The 23,391-nt window shown below is 35.0% G+C and overlaps 1 protein-coding gene across 1 annotated transcript in view; it reads right to left on the bottom strand.

Annotated features, from left to right (window-relative positions):
• Window positions 1-23,391, bottom strand: part of TRAM (translocating chain-associated membrane protein 1) — a 204,472-nt gene that overhangs the window by 8,597 nt on the left and 172,484 nt on the right. The window contains 1 exon segment of the mRNA XM_090391298.1: window positions 21,048-21,194. Coding sequence (XP_090247424.1) covers window positions 21,048-21,194 — 147 coding nt within the window.

Raw genomic sequence — 23,391 nt, 5'->3', positions numbered from 1 at the left:
TGTACCATAAGCCAACCCACACAGGTTGTTATCTACATTTCTCCTTTGCACCATATTTCACAAAAATTAGGCACTGCACATACTCTGAAAAAGAGGGTGATCTCTATTACAAGAAATGAAGGAACATTAGCAGAAGAATTACATGCTATTTTCCAACTATTGATCAGCAATGGATATCCCCAAAAAAACAGCAAAAAGAATATTACTCTCTAATCCCTCTCTACAACAAATCATGACATTCATTACAGAACTTCAATTTCCATCCCTTTTGTTAGCAAACTTTTGCAAAAAATTGCTAATCTTCTGAAATCTCATGACATTAGAGTAGCCTTCAAACTAATTATGACAATTGTGACTTTAATTACATAGAACAAACTTTGAGAAGTTTAGAAAGAAGACAAAATGAACATATTGGAGATGTCAACAACCACAGAGAGAACATTTTAGGATTGGCATTCCATTTCTCCAACACTCTCACCACAACATTAAATGGGATAAGAGAAGAAGACTACAGTAGCAATCCACTTACAAGGTACCCTAAACAGAAACCAAGGGATGATTCTGTGTGACATTTGGAAGTCACTCATCAGATCTCTAAACACAGAGTTTAATTTCTCTGCTAACCATCGGATGCACCTGCTGAACAATGACTCCACATGTTTCTATTGTACTTGTGTGACAGTTCCTACGCATTTTTTTAGTAATGTATTGATTCATAATCAAAGCTTGTTTATTTATATTTGTATGTTCATCCAAACCCAGATGGAGCCATTAGTTTGTGGCAAAACTAGTAGGTGACTAGTAGTATCAAATATTTACAACCAATAAACCCAGTGTTAGTTATTTTTATGAAACCAGCTTACAAAGTTTTCCTTGTAGTCAACACCAGGCCAGTTAAAATTTAGCTGCCACTTATTTAGATAATTTGTTACAGTACGTGAATGTTTCTGAGGTTGTGGTTTGTTACAAACAAGAATTAATGAAAATTTAGATCTTTCATGTGCATTAGCATGCAAAATTTCTTTCATGTTTGCTTATCATTTTATGTGACTATAATTATGACCATTTATTGGTATTACAACTAAGGCTATAATACCAATAAATTAATGTCTGTTAATTGCATGTGCTGTCTGGCATGAAAAACCAGCATTTCTAGGGAGGAGGGAGTCTTCTACTTCCATATACAACTGGCTAACTTGCTTTCAGCTGGAGGCTCTTCACATCAACCTTTTCTCTAAGCCAGGGAAGCAAATGCACAGGTCATGTCTTCTAAACAGCAGTTGAGTTGGTCTGGACAAATCTGGGGGGGGGGGGGGAATAGCAATTTTTGAAGAAAAAAAAGAAGCACATATCATACATTTATAAGCTCCCAAAGTTATATAAAAAAAGTTGTTGAATTTTTATCTTGCACCAATCTATACTGTATGCTTTGACATCTGGGGAGGGAAGGGTGGGCAGGATAAATGTTTAAAAATCACACTACTGATCTACTACTGCCTTAATGCCATGATAACAGAAATACTCTTCATTAATGCATTGTGTATGATGTTGAGCAAAAGAGCTTGTGCATGGGAATGCAACATCAATGGAAATACTGCTTCACATTCTAAAACTAGATTTGAATCTATGTCATTCCAACTGAAGTGCAAATAATCTGTTGTCCTCCTGAGTGCACTATGGAGGCACTATTTGCTTACAAACCACATTGTTAAAATCATATCCTCATATGCTGTTTAAAAAAAACATACCTAAATAACTTTCTAAGTCACTTTCACTTAAAATATGCTCAACATCCCTTTACCATGGAATGTTTAGAGTTTAAGATGTAGTATAGTTTTTACAATCATGGCAAGGATCCTGAGACTAGAAGTGACTTCCACTGAATTTAGAAATTTCTATCCCTCTGATTTCCTCTTTCACCCAAGAATACTAAATTCATGCTCTCTAAACTCTACCAATTTAGCCTAAAATCATTTTTGAATACCCTCAAGGGATGTAAACAAATATCAGACAGTCCAATATTTCATTACAAGATTCCTTTAATGATTTTCTTCCAAATCATGTTCTAAGACACTTGTTTTGCTAATACTTCATCTCCCACTCTGTTCAAGTGATTATATCATCTTTGATCAGTTCTAGTTACAAATCACTAGATATTAATGTTATCCAGTTATTGGAGAGAAAGTTGACTCACTATAGCAAAAACCACTAAATAACTATTGAAATGTTCTCAACTAATGCTCCATACGTATAATGTTATGCTAAAAGAAATTCACTATAGAAAACTATCCACCAAAAACTATTCCTGTGATCCTTATGAATTTATTATAGTGAGAGTCAATTGTATTTTCATTTCTGTTATGGATTTGTCACTGGCTATTAATTTATTACCCTAATTATCCTCATGACTCATATTGTGGCCTTCAGTTTTGATCAATTGTTCTATTTCTAACCAAATTCTTGGATCCATAATTTAATTCAGAATTATTTGTGTCCATTGTCATACACCCTGATATGCTCTTATTTGCATATTTGACTGGTTGTCACAGATAGGAAACATTCAGAAAGATTAATTCCTATCGAACATTCCCATAGAACGTCAATCACAATATTTTCTTTTATTTACCAATACTTATTTACAGTTTTAACTCCTCCACTTTAAAGGCTCGCAATTCTACGATTCCTTTTTCAGAATCTTCAATTAATATGCCTCCAACTGTCATATAAAAACTTAATTTCCTAAGAACAAAATTTTGCCAGCCTGCATTCTTAAACTTCCATTAGCTCTCTTGTTTTTCCTCTGTTACTTCGATACCGAATGCTCTCTTGTTGTTTCTGTTACCTCGATACTGAACTCTCTCTCTCTGTCAATCACCCATCAAACTCCTCGACGAGCATGCACACTCCATGAAAGTGGCAAGCAAGAAGTATAATGGCTGACGTGTCGTCTACATTAGCGTTACGAGAATGTCTACAAAACACAGCACTTAATAATTTTAAAACCACAATAAAATTTCTAAAAGTAACACAACTATCCAAATCCAGTAAGTACATTAATTTTTTTTTTAAATGCTTCACATTTCATTTTGACAAAATAACATCAGTAATGTGCACATCGCGAGTGCCGACAATATGTATTATGAAACCAAAACTAATAATATAATGTACTAACATAAAAAATTTGTAAAAATACTCAGAATTTTATATTATGACTATTTTTACAAGTATGTATGATGGCAAAGTTGAAGCCTCACTTCTTTGGTATTTAATATCTCTGATATTTTTTCTTTTGCAAACTAAACCTCAAAGAAGAAGAAATTTTTTCTATCTGTCCATAGTAAGATGACCTGCATTCACACTGTAGTCAGTAAACACCTGGATATTTTAGTTGGCCATGTTGAGGTTTATAGATTGGTGTAGTGCTCTCGTCCTGATAAAAGGGGTGAATGCTGTTTTAATATCATTTTCTTTAAGTATTTTTGTAAGTTCTATGGAAATAGAGTTAACATGTGGGAGAGTGATAATGCTTCTGTTTTTCTCGTCATTAGAAATATCTCAAATCACGTGTTAGTTAAGAGCCTTGAGACGACGTGTTCATTGTAACCATTTTGTAGAAAAGTGTTTTTTAAAAATTGGAGTTCTTTTGCTAGTTCATTCTTGTCGGTAGAAGTGGTGGGCTCCGGCTTCTAGTGTTGAAATAATGCCCAATTTTTGAGATCTGTAATGATGGAAAGAGGCATGCAGATATCTGACAGTATGTATAGGTTTTTCTAAATATGTAGACTTAATTTACCAGATTCCTTAGTCAAAGATCCAGAAATAGTAGTGAACAATTGAGTTTATATAATAATTATTAATATCAAAATTTTTCTTCCATATTAATTTGCCATTTTTAGCTTTTACATCCCAAGCAACATTAACTGCATTCAACTTACTCAAATGATCTTGATCTTCTAGGTTTTTTTTTTCCTGCCATCAAATACCTGCTCTGCTAATCCCTTTCTGCCATTCTGTTTAAGTGAATACACCACAGATTAGTTCTGCTCTTAGTCAAAAGCATTTGTGAATGATTATGATGTAAGTTCTTTGCTATGTCTTCATTTTTAATATAATTCTGCACTGACATGCATTTACTGCCCTAAAGTCATTTTTGTTATATAATACCCAACTTTCAGATCCCTAAATTAAAATGGATTTGGACATGTCTTAGATGCCACTAGTTGGAATTTTGGTTAGTTTTTTCTCCTATCCACATGTGTATTCAACTGGCTTCGTACACTGCTAATAATAGTTAATTATGTTATCTATTTTCACATTCAATTCACAATCATAAGAACCTCAAAATCTTACACACTGGCAAAAAAGCCACTTTAACGTAATCACAAAGCAACTTTGTCCATAACATTCTTGAGATCAGGTAATGTAATTCCATTTTTACAATCCTGTTTATTTGAAGGAGCTGTATTAAGAATTTTTTTAATAGTCTTCAGCTCATATGACAAGTAATGCAGTTGTTTATTCCTTTTTTCTGAAATACTGGAACTGTTGTAGGCTCTGTCCCATTATGTTTTTATCATGCCTATCATTTGTAATGGATGGTGATGTGAAGCAGCATGCAAGAATCTTTCAGTTGTGGTTGGTTTTTCTGTATAATGAAAAGATCTTTTTTTTTTCTTCCTCCGATACTTCTTTATGTGTACTACTGTTGAAGTTCTGATAGCATCTGCTGTGTGTGCAATTAATTTTTTTTTTTTTTTTTTTTTTTTTTAATAAGTCTTGTATTCATGAAACTTGTCAGGTTATACTGTTTACTTTAATAAACCTTTTTTACGTTTAGAAACTTGTGGTCTCAATACTGGAAATTAAATGGAGATTTTGCTAGACCATAGAAATATTAAGTGTTCATCCAGAAAATGACTTAGTTTCAGGGATAGAATGTAAAAGTATTGTGTTTTCAGGAGGATAGAGGAAATAGGACAGGATTTGGGGTATTGTGATGATAGCTAAAGAATTACAAACAACAAAATTAGAAGTTAAAAATCCTCTTTAAGTCTCAGGAGAGATGGTTCATTTGAGACTGTCTGGTGTGAAATAGAGGCAAATAGGACAAAATCCATTGTTAGGTGCTGCTATAGACTGGCGGCAGGGTTCAAAGGAAGATTTGGATACCATGTATCAGCAGAGTAGTACAATGCAGGCAGAACAATTATTATGCAAGACCAATCTATGGGGACATAGATTTGAAAGAGGAAAGGGGGAATGGCCAGATGGAAGTGGAATTTATACAGTTGCTAATGGATAATAACATGTTATAAATGGAACAATGGGTTTGATAGCTAACTTCAGAAGGCATTCTTTTAAAATAAGGAGATATCTAAAATGTGCACTTATTTTAGAAGGCCTTGGGGTCCAGTTATTTTGTAGTTATTTATATAATTTTATTTAAAATGTATATAATGTTTTAGTTTTTAAATGTATATAATTTTTTATTTTTTCCAAATTCTAAAAGAAATAGTTAAAAGTCATTGCATCAATCAGAATTGAACTCTTAAAAGGCTTATGTGACCATATTATCATTGACAGCTTTCACATCATGTGATATCTTCACACTGCTTCAGAATACAAGAGTATAAAGAAGATTTGAAACTAGAAGTGATCATAATGAAAAGAAAAATGTGAAAAAAGTTTCTAAAGGAATTCAGTAAGGAGTACAATATTAATCAAGAAAAAAAAGTTTGAAAACAAGAACCAAATCCTTGCAGTCTTGGTGAACACTGGAAAAAAAGAAAGAAAAAAAAACGATTCGACTATGCAGGTGGTGAAGTTTTCTTCAAGGACAGAAAAATAAACTCTGTGGTAGACTCAGAAAATCAAAGTAGCAGTCATGGAAAAAAAGAATGTATATCCAAAGTTGAGCAAGTCAGCAGATGCCCTTAAACAATACTGAGAAAAAATGTATGATAGCTAAACTGTGTGTAAAAATAACTAAACGAAGTCGTGAAAGGATTTTAGTAAGATTATAAAAGGTAATTATCAAGAAGGTGGTAAAATGTTCAAAGAAACTATTTAAAAAAAAAGATTTAAAATGGAGAAAAAGAATCAGATATAAAAGGAATTAAACAAAACAAAAAAAATAACATTATTCTAGATGTCTGGAATAATTATCATGACACTATAAATAAAACAAGCAATGATAGAACACTGGCAGAAAATATTCTAAAGGAATTCAGTAAGGAGTACAATATCAATACTTGAGGTAGAAAAAAAAACAAAGTCTGAAATGTAAAGGCAGCTAAAGTAGTAATATTTGTCCCCATGGGGCTTGTGACTTGCAGGCACGGACATGGCTAACCCTGGGTCCCAGAGCTAAGTATGATCTATTTCAAAAGCTTTTGGTCATACTTTTCTCTAACTCTTCCACTTCCTGCTTCTACCCTCATACTAACATTCTTCCTAATGAGGATTCTTTACTTAAAACTTTCTGTCTGTCTCTTTTCTTGCTTACTAACCTCAGGAGGAGGTCCTCCATGAGGTTAGTAAGATTCTCCCTGAAGCTATTAGAGTACTCGAGGTCTAGGGGTGTTTCCTCCTCTTTCAACTAACCACTAATAGTTATAGTAGTGGGCAGCAGCGCTACTTGTATTAACCTCCTGTAGCATACATGTTACAATACTGCGATGTGGAAGGCAAGGGGAAACCACCACATTACATTCCCAAGTAAAAGCAGCAATGGAAGTTAAAAGTGAAATCAAGATTGGTGATGGAGCCTTCACTGAGGGAGTCATGCCCGGCAGGAGAAGTAACCGGACTTCTCAGGTCAACAGCCAACGAAATCCTGGTACTTATTCAAAAATGAAGACAAGAAATAAGCTGAATATTGGAACATGGAATGCAAGAACACTGCTAGAACCAGGTAAAATAGAAAATGTGAAAAGAGAAATGGAAAGACTTGAAATAGACATTCTGGGCATTAGTGAGACGAGATGGGAGGGACAGAGTGATTTCTGGAGTGGAGAATTTCGGATAATATATTCAGGACAAAAGAAGGGAGAGTCAGGTGTTGCAATAATGCTTCATAAAAAAGTTGGAAAGTTAATCACTACAATAATTAACTATAGTGACAGAATCATGGTGATAAGCATTCAAAATGAACCAGTAAACCTCAATATTATAATGGTCTACATGCCAACATCACAACATAGCAATGAAGAAATGGAAAAAATTTATGAATAAATAGAAGAAATCTGGAGCAGCTTTAAAGACAGAGACAATGCAATAATAATGGGAGATTGGAATGCTATAGTGGGAGAAGAGAGCAATGATAATGTTTCAGGAAGATTTGGTCTTGGACGTAGGAATGAAAGAGGAAAGCAATTAATAGAATTTTGTACACAAAAACAGTGAGTTATAACAAATACACTATTTCAAGTTCCAAAAAAGAAGAAGATACACCTGGAAAGCACCTGGGGATTCAAATAGATATCAAATAGATTATATATTGGTCAAGAAAAGATACAGAAACCAAATAAAAAAATTGCAAAAGCTATCCAGGTGCCGACATTAGTAGCGGTCATAACCTTGTCTTAATGAAAACAGAACTGAAACATAGGAAACAAATCCAAAGATACAACCCAATAAGATGGAACCTTGAAAAATTAAACAGTAAAGAAGTAAAGAGAGGATACCAAGAGGCAAATGATCATAACATTCTAGAAAACATAAATAGTCGGAATATGATTAAAGAGTTAATTACAAATTCATCAAATCAATTATTGAAAAATGCAGAAAAAGAAAAAAGAAAACATTGGATAACAGATGAAATACTTGGCCTTATGGATGAAAGAAGAAAATATAAAAATGCTGTTAAAGAAGAAGATGTGGCCAAATACAAATATCTTAAAAATCAAATTAGAAGAAAATTAGACAAGCCAAAAAAGAATACCTGGAAGAACAGTGTAATAACATAGATGAATTATTTAAAAAAGAAAACATAGAGAAAGCCTATAAAGAAATTAACAAACTGACTTTCAAATTTAATAAGAACAGCAAAAACAATGCCATCAAAGATGCAAATGGAAAATTACTAATAGAATCTGAGGATATATTAATGGAATGGAAGAAGTATCTTATCTTGAAAATCTCTATAATGGCGATGAACTTGATGTTGATATCAGCATAGAAAATCAAAATGAAGATAATCTAGGACCCCCAATAATGCGTGAAGAATTTGATAAAGCACTGTCTGAAACGAGTAAGGGAAAAAGTCCAGGTGTAGACAATATTCCTATAGAACTGCTACAAAATCTAGGTGATGAGACAAAAACCTTACTTTATCAATTAATAGCCCAAATCTATGATAGAGGAGAAATACCAAAGGAGTTTATGAAATCAACCATAATACTAATGCAAACAAATGCAGCCAATTTAGAACAATAGCTTTAATCCCACATGTTAGCAAAATTCTGCTAAAAATTATTCAAAATAGAATTTATTCAAAAATAGATTGTCTACTGGATGAAGACCAATTTGGATTCAGAAAGAATAAAGGAACAATAGAGGCAATACTCTGTTTAAGAACAATAATAGAGAGAAGATTAGACCTTAGTCAAAATACTTACATTTGCTTCCTTGATTTAGAGAAAGCGTTTGATAAAGTAAACCAGCAAAAACTCCTAAATTGTCTAACTAATATCAGCATAGATTTGAGGGATAGGAAAATAATTTATCAAATTTACAAAAATCAAAATGGATGGATTAAAATCAATGATAAGGAGAAAATAATAAATATCAGGAGTGGAGTAAGACAAGGACGTATACTTTCACCACTTTTATTTAATTTATATAATGACATAGCCCTTGTAGCAGAAAACAGAAGAACGTTAAAAACAATGCTAGAATTATTAAATAATAATCTTGAAAAATATAATATGAAAATCAACACAGATAATAATTGTTACATTAAATCATTGTTACAGGTAAAATCCCTATCAATACAGAGCATATAGACATCAGCGGGGAACAAATACAACAAGTGAAAAGCTTTAAATATTTAGGAAGTCTAATAACAGAAGATGGCAGAACAAGAGAAGACATAAGATCAAGAATAAACAACGCAAAAGCCCAATTCTCTAAGATGAAAAGCATTTTAACAGGAAACCTCAACCTACAATTGAAAAAAAAAATTAGTAAAGACATTGATATGGAGCATTGCACTGTATGGATGTGAAACCTGGATTCTAGGCAGAGAAGATGTAAGAAGATTGGAGGCTTTTGAGATGTGGTGTTGGCATTGCATGAACAAAATAAAATGGACAGAAAAAAATCAAACCAACAAGTCCTGAGAGAGATAAACAAAACAAGAACTCTAATAAAACCGATCAAAATTAGAAGGGATAGGTGGTTTGGACATATACTTCGACATGGACTTGTGAAAAGAATAACTGAAGGCAAAATAGAGGGGGAAAGAAGAAGAGGCAGACCAAGGAAAAGCTTTCTTGACCAAATCAAAGACAGCATGGGTTTGAGGAGTTACCAGGAGGTTAAGAAGAAAGCCAATGACAGAGCAAAATGGAGGAAATTGCTGCTGAGCTACCAGTCCCAAGACTGATGCAACTGATGATGATGATATGAAGGTATAAAAGTTTTACAATCGCTATGCTACATAATTCAAGAAATCCTACCAGAAGGCTGAATTCAAGAAGATTGCAGAAGTTCTCATCTTTTAAAAAATAAAAGAAAGTAGAAAATTCTTCTCACAAAGTGTTTCTAAGTAAGATTTTTGAGCATAACTGATAAAATGCTAAGAAAAATTGTGAAAGAGAAACTATTGAGATGGGTTCAGACGAAACACAGGTTGTCAGAATCAGATTCACACTTTACAACAAAAAGTTCAGAAATTAAGGGAATATTAGAATACACACACACACTATGTTCACAAAAGTATTTGAACACTCAATTGTGGTAAAAAACTAGTACCAAGTAGATCCACCTCTGGCCTGAATGACAGCAATTATCCTTTGGAGCATGCTTTTGACCAATTTCTGATATGTTCCAACAGGAATATTCTTCTGTTCCTTGCACAAAGCTACTCCCATTGCTGATGATGACCGCTGTGGTCTGGAGCCAATTCAGTATTCTAATTTATCCCAAAGATGTTCAATGGGGTTGAGGTCTGGACTCTGAGCCAACCAGTCCAGCACTTCAACGTTGTTTTGTGGAAACCAGTGCAGAATGGTGTGGAGCACTGTCATGCTGAAGTATGCAAGGGGCCACTGCCAAAATACTTCCATAGCATCACAAGCCCTTGTCTGTGATGCCCAGGTATCCCGGACTTGCCCAAAACCATCAGACGTCATGGTTTTGAGCAAGCCCACCAATGTACCAAGCCTCATCCAAATGAACCCCCCCCCCCCACACACACACACACCATTACCGAGCTTCCAAACCTGACATCTGAAATTATGCAGTCCTGCTGGAACCATTGCCCAGGTAATTTCCAAATCCCAACATGACCATCAGAGTGAAACATTTGGAAGCATGATTCGTCGCTCCACAGAATCCTTTTCCAATCATCTACGGTCCAGTCCAAATGTCATTTGGCATCGAGATGGTAACGTGCGACTTGTTCACAGCAGCTCTGAGCCGTGGTAACCAAATTCATGCAACTCTCTGCAGACAATTCTCGTGCTAACAGATGTCGTGAAGCATTTTCCAAGTTGACTGTGAAGTCCACTACTGATGATGATGTGCAGGATGCTCGAACATTCCGAGACAGAGCTCACTGATCAGTGAGTGTCAGTAGCACTGTCTGGCTATGGTCATCAACCTTTCCATCTAGATTTCGGTATACTAAGATGGGTGGCAAGGACAGAAAGACTACTGATGTAACACCCAGCTACCATTTCATGTTGGAAGTCTGTCAGTTCAGTTGAATGTGCCATCTTGACATCAAGTACAGTGCAATACATGTAGCACATCCTACCTTTTATTGTCAGACTTACACAGACACTCCTTGAATATTTGTATATGGTGGGATATGAAATTTACATGCTATGTAAGTGTCCAAATACTTTTGCCAACATATGACAGTGGTCTGAAAAGTTCTCAGCCTAGACCATACATGCACTATCTGGTAGATCTGTCATAAGCATCCATGTGAAATTGCAAGTTATTCTATCAAGTAGTTTGTTTTATACAGCTGTCTGAAGCAAAAGTGTTGAATATATCCCTTGAAATGAATAAAATCGAGTATTGTGCAGTTATAAAATTCTTTGTAAAAGAAGGTTTAATGCTAAAAGAAATTCATTCCAAGTTCAGGTTGCACATCCATTTCACCCCAACCTATTTATTCTTTGAACACTAGGAATACATTCAGATACCACCTCATTTAAGCACTTTTTCAAAGATTCCCATGCATTGCCAACAATTTTCCCATTCAGTAACTGATACCATGGGATCAAAGATAGCATCAATACAATTAGATACTTCCCAAGAAAGTACAGCATGATCACTGTCACCAACTGGTGGTGAAATAGCCATATTCTTAACGGAGACCCCTTCTGAGGCTATGTGCAAATCCAACACTCTTTGACCTCGAGATCCTTCTTTCACATGCTGCTTGAGAAAGTTGTCTCGCAACAATTTCAAATTCCTCTTCTTTCTTATCAGAGATTTCTCTTCTACCCAATCAATGTTTGGAAAATTAAAGTCACCCATAACAATCACTTGTTTGGTACCCATAAGGCTAAATTGGCAATGCATTTCTTCGTCCCCTGCAACTGAGCTGCCAGATCTGTAGCAACACCCCAACATATATTTCATTCTGTTAACCTCCACTTCACAACAGATACATTCAAACTCACTGCTACATGGGACATTGTTACCATCACTGTTTTCTTGTGTTTCTACCCTAACTGGATTTAAGTCATTCTGATATCATTAGTATTACTCCTTCTCTACTGTCTCTTATGTCATTCATAAAAATCGTATACTCATTACACTTGATCCCACTTACCATATCTGATTTTGATAGCCAAGTTTCACTAATGCCAACAATCTTAGGCCACATCATATTCAATAATGCAATGAACTCAACAATTTTGTTTCTGATGCTCCTGGCATTTGTGTATAGATATAATGAATTACGAGGGTGGTCTGAAAAGTTCTCGGCCTTGCCCATAGATGGTAACATTTTTTTTTTTTCTAAGTTGGTACATCTCTATTAAGCATCCACGCAAATTTCACATCTATAGCTGTGTGAAGCAAAAATGTTGTCTGTATCCTTTGAAATGGATAAAATTGAGTATCTTGCAGTTATAAAATTCTTTGTAAAAGAAGGTTTTAATGCCAAAAGAAATTCATTCAAAGTTCATGGGTGCTCTTCTGCTTTGTTTTCGACAATTAAGAAATGGCCTGCCGAGTTTAAACGTGGTCATACCAGCCTTGAAGATGATCCACGTGAAGGACGTCTAAAAAGGGTAACAACACCAGAAATCATTGATCAAGTTGTTGGATAACAATTATTGGATAACTGGTGAGTCAAAGTGCATGAAATTGCTGAGACTATAAGCATTTCAAAGAACGTGTAGGATATATTTTGCATGAAGAATTGCAAATGAAAAAGCTTTGCACAAGATGGGTGCTGCGCTTGCTCACAGCAGATCAAAAATGCACTCATATGAAAATCTCTGAACAGTGCTTGGAGCGTTTTAACAAGAATAAAACTGATTTTGTGCATAGATTTATTACTATGGATGAGACTTGGATTCACCAGAATCCAAACAGTAGTCGAAACAGTGAACAGAAGCCGGTTGTTCAGTGCCAAAGAAGACAAAGTTGGTTCCATCAGCAGGAAATTTCATGACATTGGTGTTTTGGGATACTAAAGGCATTTTGCTTATTAATTATAATCATAACAATAACCAGGGAATATTATTCCAATCTTTTAACCAGGCTAAGTTTTTTTTGTCTGAAAAACTGACTTTCGTCAGTTTTTCAGACGAAAAAATTCGCGAGAAAAGACCCGGTTTGCAGAAGAAAAAAATCATCTTTCATCAGGACAATGCACCTGCCAACAAAGGTGTTTTGGCAATTAAGGGATCTGCACTATGAATTGTTAGAACATTCACCCTGCACTCTGACTTCTATCTCTTCCCAAAACTAAAACTGTTCCTTGCTGGTCAGCATTTTTCTTCGAATCAAGAAGCGAATGCAGCTATAGAGGGATATTTTGCAGATCTTACTGAGAACCACTAAAGGGATGGGATAATGGCACTGGAGCATCACTGGAATAAATGTATTAGGGAGATTATTTTGAAAAATAAAAATCATTTTTAAATTATAAATTCGTTTTTTCATTGTTAGGCCGAGAACTTTTCAGACCACTCTCGTAGTATATATGTAAGTTTCGTAGATCTGGAAAATAAGCTTATCACAAGGTGCTAAGAGAAAAGCTGCTCAGAATGTTACAATTATATAGAACAAGTGTAACATTATATAGAGCAATACACAGACTATGTGTAAGTTTTAAAACAGCAGTTTGGAATTGAAGGCTATACAGGAAGATAATTTGTAAAATCAGGTGAAAGACAAAAGTGCACAACTCCACACTTGATCATCTACATAGATTGCATTATGAACAAAAGAAAGTGACATTAAAGCTGATATCAGCATCGGGGATATCAAATTTATCTCTGTGCTTTATGGACAAGATGTACTCCTATACAAATTCTGTTCAAGTCTCTAGGATTCTTAAACAACAGCTATAGCAAATCTGGCATGAAAATTGTAATAAAAAGGACCAAAACTATGAAAATAGGCAGAAAGGTGAAAACTTCAACGAAGAAACTATGTATTTCAACATAGAAAACTTCAGTGTAGAAACTAGCTCTCATCTTAGATGGCATCTTCATATTAAAGGTTTGCAATTATGGATCTATTCGTAATATAACGCTGGGCTAATACTGCACAGGAGTCCCCAAGAACCAAGTGCAGAGGAAAAGTGCCCTACATATTTTGACTATAGCTCCGTGTGTGTTCACAGGGCTGGTTTGCCTGTTCTGAGGGATGAAAAACCCAAGTTTCTGGGTGAAAAAACCATCTACTCTGTGAGACCAACTAATCACCTTTGGTCGAAAGAAACCAGATAAAGGTTCCTCATGTCATGGACGAGAATTGAACCCAGATCTTTCCAACCAAAGGGCTACATCTATACTGACTGAGTATAGAGGTTCTGTAGAAGCTATACAAAATGCAAAATGTTTCACCTATTCAGGCACAGCAAAGATAGTTGATTAAATATGGAAATAAACAATAAAATAAAGCAAAGCTGGTATGGTGGTAGCCTGTTGAATAAATGAGAAATTAGCCAAAACACTAAATTAGCAGTATATATACAAGTGTATTCAATTCAGTTTTAACTTAATGATCTGACAGCCAAGTTAGAAGTAAAATAGTTGATCAAAAACTAGAGATGAGTTCTGAGAAAAATTAGGGAAGTAACAGATAGCATCAACAGCAGAATCATATTAAAACTAAAGATATTATTATTATATATAGTATCTCCATGGAGTCAGCACTCATTGCGGGAGACCCAAACTAGCAAAACATTATCTATCATACCACTTCTTGAACTCATTTACAGACGAGGCACTCACAACGGAGTCAGGCAATGCACTCTATTCATTCACCACTCTCCAAAAAAAAAAATCTAGTTCTTACACCCTTGTTAACCACACTTTTCCTTAATTTCCAATGTTCTTCCATCACTATCAACACAGCTGAAATATTTCCCTTGCATCAATCTTATAAAAACCTTTAAGTAATTTAAATGTTTCTATTATATCTACTCTTCTCCACCTATCAACCAACCTCTGTAATCCACAAGCTCTCAATCTGTAAATGTAGGGAGTATTTTTTACACCACTCACCAACTTAGAGACTCTCCTCTGAGCCCTCTCCACCAAATCCTCATCTCCAAGGAATCCAAGTGACCAGACTTAAGCACAGTAATCCAAATGTGGAAGTATCACCACCTCATAAAGAGGAATAATAACCTCTTTATCTCTGGATGTTAGTGTCCTTTCTTTTAGGCTTGCACGGTGATCCGAATGCATTTTTGGAAATTATGGAGACAACTACCGTGTTTGAATAAAAACTTTAGTTTACTATTACTAAAATTTTACAATTCGACGTTTCGACCTTTATGTCAAGGTCATCTTCTGGAGCATACAAATATACACAAGAAACAAGCTATACTACAATCATACTGGTTCGTTAAAGACGCTGACTAACCGCTACCACAATTGTTGGCCTGACCTCTGGTGAAAAAAAAATAAAAATAAAAAATAAAAAAATATATATATATTATACATCAACGCTAGAGTCCTATTATTTGTGTTGTCCACTATATACATATATTAACATCATTCCAGCCAGTTGGAGTGGAATGGTTTCTAATACTAGTGGATTGGCTAAAGTCCTGACTTATGTTGAATCTTTCATATTAGGTTGGCTGAATGTGTGCCATCCAGATCCTTGGAATTTTCATACCATCTTTATTGTTGATATTTGGGTGGTTTATCAGGATTTCGCAGGATTCTTTAAATTTTCTTTCGTACCATGTTTTTGTGCGGTGTAAGGAGCAGGTGCTTTTCCAGTTGATTTGGTGTAAGGTGTTAAGTGCATGGTCTGAGAGGCCTGCTTCACCATAATGGTTATATTTAATGTGTCTAATGTGTTCTTTCTTGCGTATAGGGATTGTCCGTCCTGTTTCACCAATGTACGGTAAGTTACAGGTGCAGCGGATGCAATAGACTCCAGGATGTGCTAATGGGAGGAGAGGATCCTTAGAGGAGCTGAATATGGTTTTAAGTTTAGCGGGTGGCTTAAAGGTGGCATTGAGGTTATAATGTTGTAGGATTCTGTTGATTTTTTCTGATAACCCTTTAATGTATGGGATGGCTATGGTTTTACTGTAATCTAGATTCGTTTTTGTTGTGGTTTTATAGAGTATTTTATTGACAGTATTTTTGTTATAGCCATTGTTTATGAATGTGTCACTAATGATTTTTAGTTCTTGTTTCAGGGCTTGCTGGTTAGAGCAAATAGTTGTGGCTCTGTTTTTAAGGGTGTTTTGACTCCATATTTTTGTGCTGGGTGGTGGTATGAATTCGCATGTATGTATTGGCCCGTGTGTGTCGGTTTTCGGTAGACCGTGAAGGATAGACTGCCTGAAGGAAGACGTGTAACTAGTGTGTCTAGGAACGGGAGCGAATTTTGGTTTTCGATTTCGATGGTAAATTGTATGCGTTCGTGTTGTTTGTTTAGGTGGCTGAGGAATGTGTTTAGCATTTGTCGCCCGTGCAGCCAGATCGCGAACACGTCGTCAACGTATCTGAGCCAGATTGTTGGTCGAAGTGTGGCGGAATCAAGAGCCCTTTGCTCAAAGGTTTCCATGTAGAAGTTCGCGATTGGGGGGGGGGGGATAATGGTGAGCCCATGGCTGTACCTTCCTTTTGTAGGTAGAATTTGTTTTGCCACACGAAGTAACCGGACTTTAGTACGTGGGCAAAGAGGGCCGTAATGTCGGGCGGAAATTTGTTCTGTAGTAGGAGAATTGTGTCATTGATGGGGACATTAGTGAAAAGGGCAGAAACGTCAAAACTGACTAATAAGTCGTCTTTGTCGAGTGTTATGTTTTAAGACAATAACCTCATTCCGATCTGCATCAGGCTAAAAAAGAAATTTACATCCACTAAGGCACTCCGTATCTATGACCGCACAGAAAAAGCAATGCTTAGAGAACAGATCCAAACAGCCTGCCGAAACCTAGCTACATTCCACTACAACTATCCACTAATACCTCCAAGTCCCTAGCCTCATCAATCTCTTGGAGTACCGTTCCATTAATGTGGTACACAGCTGGAAATCTTTTAATCCCAAAATGCATAACTTGACACTTTTCTAGATTGACTGACATCCATTACCCTTTGCCCATTTTTGTCAGCTTATTTAAATCATCCTGCAAACTCTCAACATCGGCTTGATTTCTTATTGTGCTTTCCAACTTTGCATTGTCAGCAAACAACTGAACATCTCCCTTCAAGTCATTTCCTATATCATTTATGTACAAATTAAACAATAACAGCCCAAGCACAGAGCCCTGAGGCACATCACTGGTCACCTGCTTAATCCTGGACTCTGCTCCTCCATACACTACTTTCTGGTATCTCTCCATAAGCCAATCTGTTATCCATAACACCAGTTTAGTATCCCCCCCCCCCATTTGTTCTAATTTGCACAACAGTATTCCATGGGGTATCGTGTCAAAAGCCTTTGCAAAATCCAGAAGTATCACTGTGTAGCCATTCTCCTCGTCCAACTCAGATGTCACTCTATTATAAAAAGTTAATAAATTGCTAAGGCAGGACCGACCGTTAACAAAGCTATGTTGGCCCTTATAGAGTATTATATTCTGATCCACCCAATCCTGAATTCTGACCTTAACGAACTTTTCCAATACTTTTACCACCACTCCCGAGATAGTAATAGGTCTTAATATTAGGATGATATTGTTACCATTCAAGAATGCAATAAACAGAGCTAATCTAAGGTGGTGGTATTGGTCACTTAAACAGAATGGGAGAAGAAAAGTTAGCATAACAAGTGTTTGTTGCCAAGATGGTAGGGAAAAGACCCAGAAGAAGACCAAGGTGATACAGTAAAGAGTGTCTTAGAAGACAGAAATATAAATACATTGTGTCTAATATGATAATATTAGACACGACAGCCAACAGACTAATTTATAGGAAAACTGTCGACAGAAAGTTAGTGATGAAGTAACTTTTTTTCATGTAGTACTATCATGATATTCTGTTTACCTCCTAAGGGTAAATGTCAGGAATTTGATGATGATGTACTATTCGCATCATCATCAACAACATAATTCATCATCAATTTGCATCATAATTTTAGTGTTTTTTAACATCTTTTCTCTTGCCAATTTGTCATAAGCTAAAAAAATTAAATAGAGATCCTTGTTATATATTCTTATGATTTCTCAGCTGTATCTTCAAGTGAAAATCTGATACCAACAACCCCTATTTGGCCTGAACACAATTTTGTTCATCTTCATGTTTTTCCCCAATTTTCATAGCATCTTCTGATGTATGTTTGCATAAATCTTACCTAGTAGAGAAGATTTATGCAATTCTCATATTATTTTTTTTACCATTTTACAGATGGCAGTTATGAGAGTTCTACTCCATTTGGAATCTCACCATGCCTTCTGAATTACAGGTATATCTCCTGTAAAATTATTCCTTTACCAGCTTTCCTCAAAATCAGATAAACTATATACAATAACTTCTCCATAGAGCTTATAATTACTATACTGCACTATGCCAGACTTATATATATAATGATCAGGTAATATTTCCTTCAATTTTGCCATAATTTGTATGCAAATCAGCAAGCTTAGTTTTACTTTCATCGTTGTGCTTCATATGATCAATATGACCACATTAACATATTATATAGTCAACCCCCTGCTCCTTTATACTTAACTTTCCAGAAGTTCCTCATCACAATTAACAAGAACACTGCATAACAAAATTTAACTTTTTTTGTTCTTTAAGCAAAATGTAGTTTTTATAAATTTGGGTATGCTGAATTCAAATCTGATCTCAAAGTTGCATTGACCACTATTTTTAAAGTAAGAAGAATAAAATCTTATATAAAAGAAAAAACTTTAATAAAAACAAACAGTAATTGCAATTAAACAATTTTTTTTTTTTTTTTTCATTTGCAAGCACTTTCTGAAGTTTCCCTGATAAGAAGCCACAACAATGTTGGAAGTTTTCCACTTGGTTATATTATAAATTAAAGATGCCAAGAAAGTATATTCTTGGTTTAGTCCTTTATCCAAGTGTAAACAAACATTCATAATATGGAAATACGACTTCTGCATTACTTCAACCTTGGTATCACTTCTGGGTCTGGCTCCCACTGATGAGACCTCAATAAAGGTCAAAACCGGTCTGGGTAGTGACCCTTCCAATAATGTATAGCATTATACGTCTTTGCATTATGGGATACTAAGGCGACGTGAAGTCATTAGCCTCTATATATATATATATATATATATATATATATATATATATATATGAATTGTCCAGTCTTGAAATTACTTCAGGTGCAAACTTTGTTTGCTTATACTTGGATAAAAGATTAAGCCAAGAATATAATTTCTTGGCATCTTTAATTTAAAGCCACAGCAATATATATATGTTAAAGATATCAAGCTATTTTAAACCTGGTTTTACTCCATTTCCCAAGTAAGCAAACAGACAAATAAGTCAAGTTTGCGCCTACACGTAGTGTGAGGCGATCTGATCCACAAGGTAGTGCAAGTCTAGGCAACTCGTGGTAAAGGTGGAATAAGCTCTGATCACTATTCTTAATATTTACCCTTAATGCAAAGCCCATCTCCTTGAGGAGATGTATGATGCTATGCATTAAAGGCAAGGGGCCACTACCCAGACCGGTTTCAACCTTTATTGAGGTCTCATCGGTGGGAGCCAGGCTTAGAAATACCAAGGTTAAGTAATACAGAGCTTATAAGTATTTTATCAAAATTTTACCAAAGCTCTGTATAACTTAACCTTGGTATTTCTAAGCCCGGATCCCACTGATGAGACCTCAATAAAGATCGAAACCGGTCTGGGTAGTGACTCCTTGCCTTTACTGCATAACATCATACATCTCCTCAAGTAGATGGGCTTTGCATTAAGGGTAAATATTAAGAATAGTGATCAGAGCTTATTCCACCTTTACCACGAGTTGCACTACCTTGTGGGTCAGTTAGACTCACATTACGTGCAGGCGCAAACTTGACTTATTTGTCTGTTTGCTTACTTGGGAAATGGAGTAAAACCAGGTATCTTTAACATATATTATACCCAAGATAAAAAACTTTCTACATATATGTATATATATATTTTTTTTTCATCATAATCAAAAATCCCAATCTCCAATCAAAAAAATAACCACAGTACTACTTGCAATCTAAACTTAGAACATGAAACTAATTAAGCTTCCATCATTCTAAAGTTGATGGATTTCTTTAGTTGAGATGTCCTTACTTCTTGATTCCCTCTGTTATCACCAGATAATGAGTTCATTATCTGGTAATAACAGAAAGAGGAAATTTTTTTTCAAAACAAAAATGCATAATTCAATTATTTTCTGACGAAGTTGAAAGCTACTAAAAATCACTACAGTAGGACTACAGACACACACACACACACACACACACACACACACACACACACACACACACACACACACACACACACACACACACACACACACTTCTTTGACTTAAGTTCATATATGGCATAACAAATATTAAAACAATCATTTTATTTTTTTATTAACAAAATTTTAACAAACGTATGATTCTGATATCAGAATTTTTTTTTTGACACGAGAAAGGACATCTAGCCATAAAATGATTAGTGAAAAACCAAAATGGCAAAGATAAGCTTTACTTTTCATTTAAAATGTGCTTAGTATGAGCAAATTTCCAGGCTAAAATAAAAAAATACCAGTAGAATAAAAGTGTAAAAAGCCACAAAATAAGAGTTAGGTCTAGGACATAGGTTTTAAAAAGAAATGAAGGAAATGTTATTTGTACCACAGAAGACTTTAAACAAAGATTCTGATCCCCTCGTACAACATAATAGAATGTGTCACGTGATATTGTAGTAAATAAAGATAAAAGTGGGATACTGATAGATTAATTTCATCCATAGCAAAGGCTGACAGAATCATATCAATGTGAAATGATTATGCAAGGATGGATTGCAGTTCATGCTGAAAATTTATGTTCACAAAGTAAGCAATTCTAAATGAGAAATTCTTTGAAGTTTTTCTAATTAATTAATTGCAATGTTTTAATAGCTTTTTTGGGGGGGGGGGAAGCAAAGCATATATACATCATAGATTTGCTAAACTAAGTATTTATGAAATATAGCTTAGCAACTTACCGAATTAATTGAGTGTTAAAGTTTCCTGCAGTAACATCGATAACACCAGTGGCTTCATTGAGTGCCAGACCATACCAAAATGTCAAAACAGAAAGTGTTATTGATCCCAACCTTACTAACACAAACAAGCAGTTCCAAACCATAAAGCTACGAAAAATAAATAAATTAGATATACTGTGAAGCACCAGCATTTTACAAATACTTTCAAAATATAAATTTAAAATATTTAATTTTTATCTTCTAATTTTGCTCTAGTTAATCACTTTCTCTTCAGTAGCAAGCACGTATAAAGATAAATCTTCAACACAAACAAAGAATGAATTAGCATATCGATTTTTTTTTTTTCCAAAAAAGTTTGCAGAATTATCACAATGGTAAAGTAATGTTCTCAATGCTTTACCATATCCAGCTTTCATGTTTATGGGAGGAGTAACATCATAAAAAATAAATAGAATATTCACAGGTATATTAAATTTAAAATATCATTATTGCTCTCTCTGTGAGTGTGTGTGCACCTGCGTGTGTGTGGGTGCACACGCACACATGCGCGCACACACACACACACAAACTACAGCGAAGCTGGCAGAAAAATATGAAAGATGGCAAAGACAATATAGAATTAGTGTTAATTCTGGAGTACAAATTTTAAAACACAACTGAGCAGAGGAATACTATAATCAGAAGTTTGAACAGGAAGTGGGTTTTCTCCATTTGACACTTTCAAAGTTTTTTTTTTTTATTTTAAATTTTTATTTATTTTTTTTTTTTATTATTCTGTTATTGCAAATGCAGTGTGTGTTAAATGTTAAGCTGGAGTTTGCATCTCGAGCCATTTGTGATGCACTAAAATTTTTTTTCTGGATACTTCATAGAACCATAACTTGGATAATGCTACAATTTTTTTTTTAAAGGAAAAAGATTGAAATTATGGAAATCCTTCCCTCTGTGAACTAGATAAAACTACACATGAAACCATTACATTGTTACTAACTTCCTACTAACAATTTTCCTCCAAACAAGTGAAATGTTTAACTGTTTATGCAGTTAAACATTTCACTTGCAATTTTTAATGAATATGGCAAATTAAATATGGAAACAGACAACAAAACAAGCAAAGCTTGTAGAGTGGAGGAGTCAACTGAATAAGTTTATATGAAATAAGAGAGAAATTAGTCAAAACACTGATACAAGATAGTGTTTAAACCAGTTTCAACTTATGGATCTGAGAGCTGGGTTAGAACTAAGTTGTTCAAAGACTAGAGTCCACAGATATTAAAGTTCTGAGAAAAATTACAGGAAGTGATAGTTGGAATTAATGGCAAAATCATGTGGAAAATTCATAATGTTAGGAAGGAACCCGACATTGTTAGCATTCAGGAAATTTTGAGCAGAACTATTCTCAAACGGCATGGTCACTTAAACAGAATAAGAGAGGAAAGAAGCAGAATAGGTGCCTGATGCCAGGAAAAAGACCCAGAGATACCAGCAATACAAGATCACCGAGACCAAGGTCTCGGTGATCTTGTATTGCTGCCGTCAGAACCTTAGAAGACAAATACAAGATCTGACATTATTGGAGTTTCTGACAGCAACACTAATTTGGAGAAAAATTTGACAAGAAGCTCATAATAACAAACTTGTTATTTTGAACAATCATAGTATCCTGTACTATGGTACCAGTACAAGTGTGAACATGAAATTCTCACAGTAGATGACTTCATATGGATAAAGGATTAAACCAAGTGTAAGCAAACAAGTTTGCACCTGAAGTATTTTCAGGACTGGGGCAACTCGTATATAGAAGCTTATGACTTCATATCACTTGCCTTAGTATCCCATAATGCAAATCACATATCCTTATGGGTATGTATAATTTGGCAACTTATATATGAAAATATGACTTCTGCATTACTTCAACCTTGGTATCACCTCTGGGTCTGGCTCCCATTAATGAGACTTCAATAAAGGTCAAAACCGGTCTGGGTTGTGACCCTTCCCATAACGCATAGCATTATACATGGTTATTAGATTTAAGAGCACAATCAACTGTAGCAAATTGCAGCAAGAAAATTTCAATCCATAGCAGATCAAAAGAAGGGGATTTTGATTTTGTATTCTCTGACATGAAATGTCAAATCTAATGTGCAAGCATTATTTTAGTGATGGAAAGAATCATGCCGAGTATAGTTCATGTAATTGGGATAGATAGTTATTGAAGCTGAACAAATCAAGCTTGTATAAGAAATTACAGGTCTGTTCAGATACTCATAAAGCATGCATAATATTTACGGCCATGAATGATGGTGAAGTGGAATATGGAGGAGATGTTATTTTGGTTGAATTT

Source organism: Typopeltis vanoorti, chromosome 4 (genome assembly GCF_054136105.1).
Source record: "Typopeltis vanoorti isolate ZY-2024b chromosome 4, IOZ_Tvanoo_1.0, whole genome shotgun sequence".
In the NCBI taxonomy this organism is placed as follows: domain Eukaryota; kingdom Metazoa; phylum Arthropoda; class Arachnida; order Uropygi; family Thelyphonidae; genus Typopeltis; species Typopeltis vanoorti.
The sequence above is the reverse complement of the archived record's forward strand: the minus strand, read 5'-3'. Positions and strand labels throughout refer to the sequence as shown.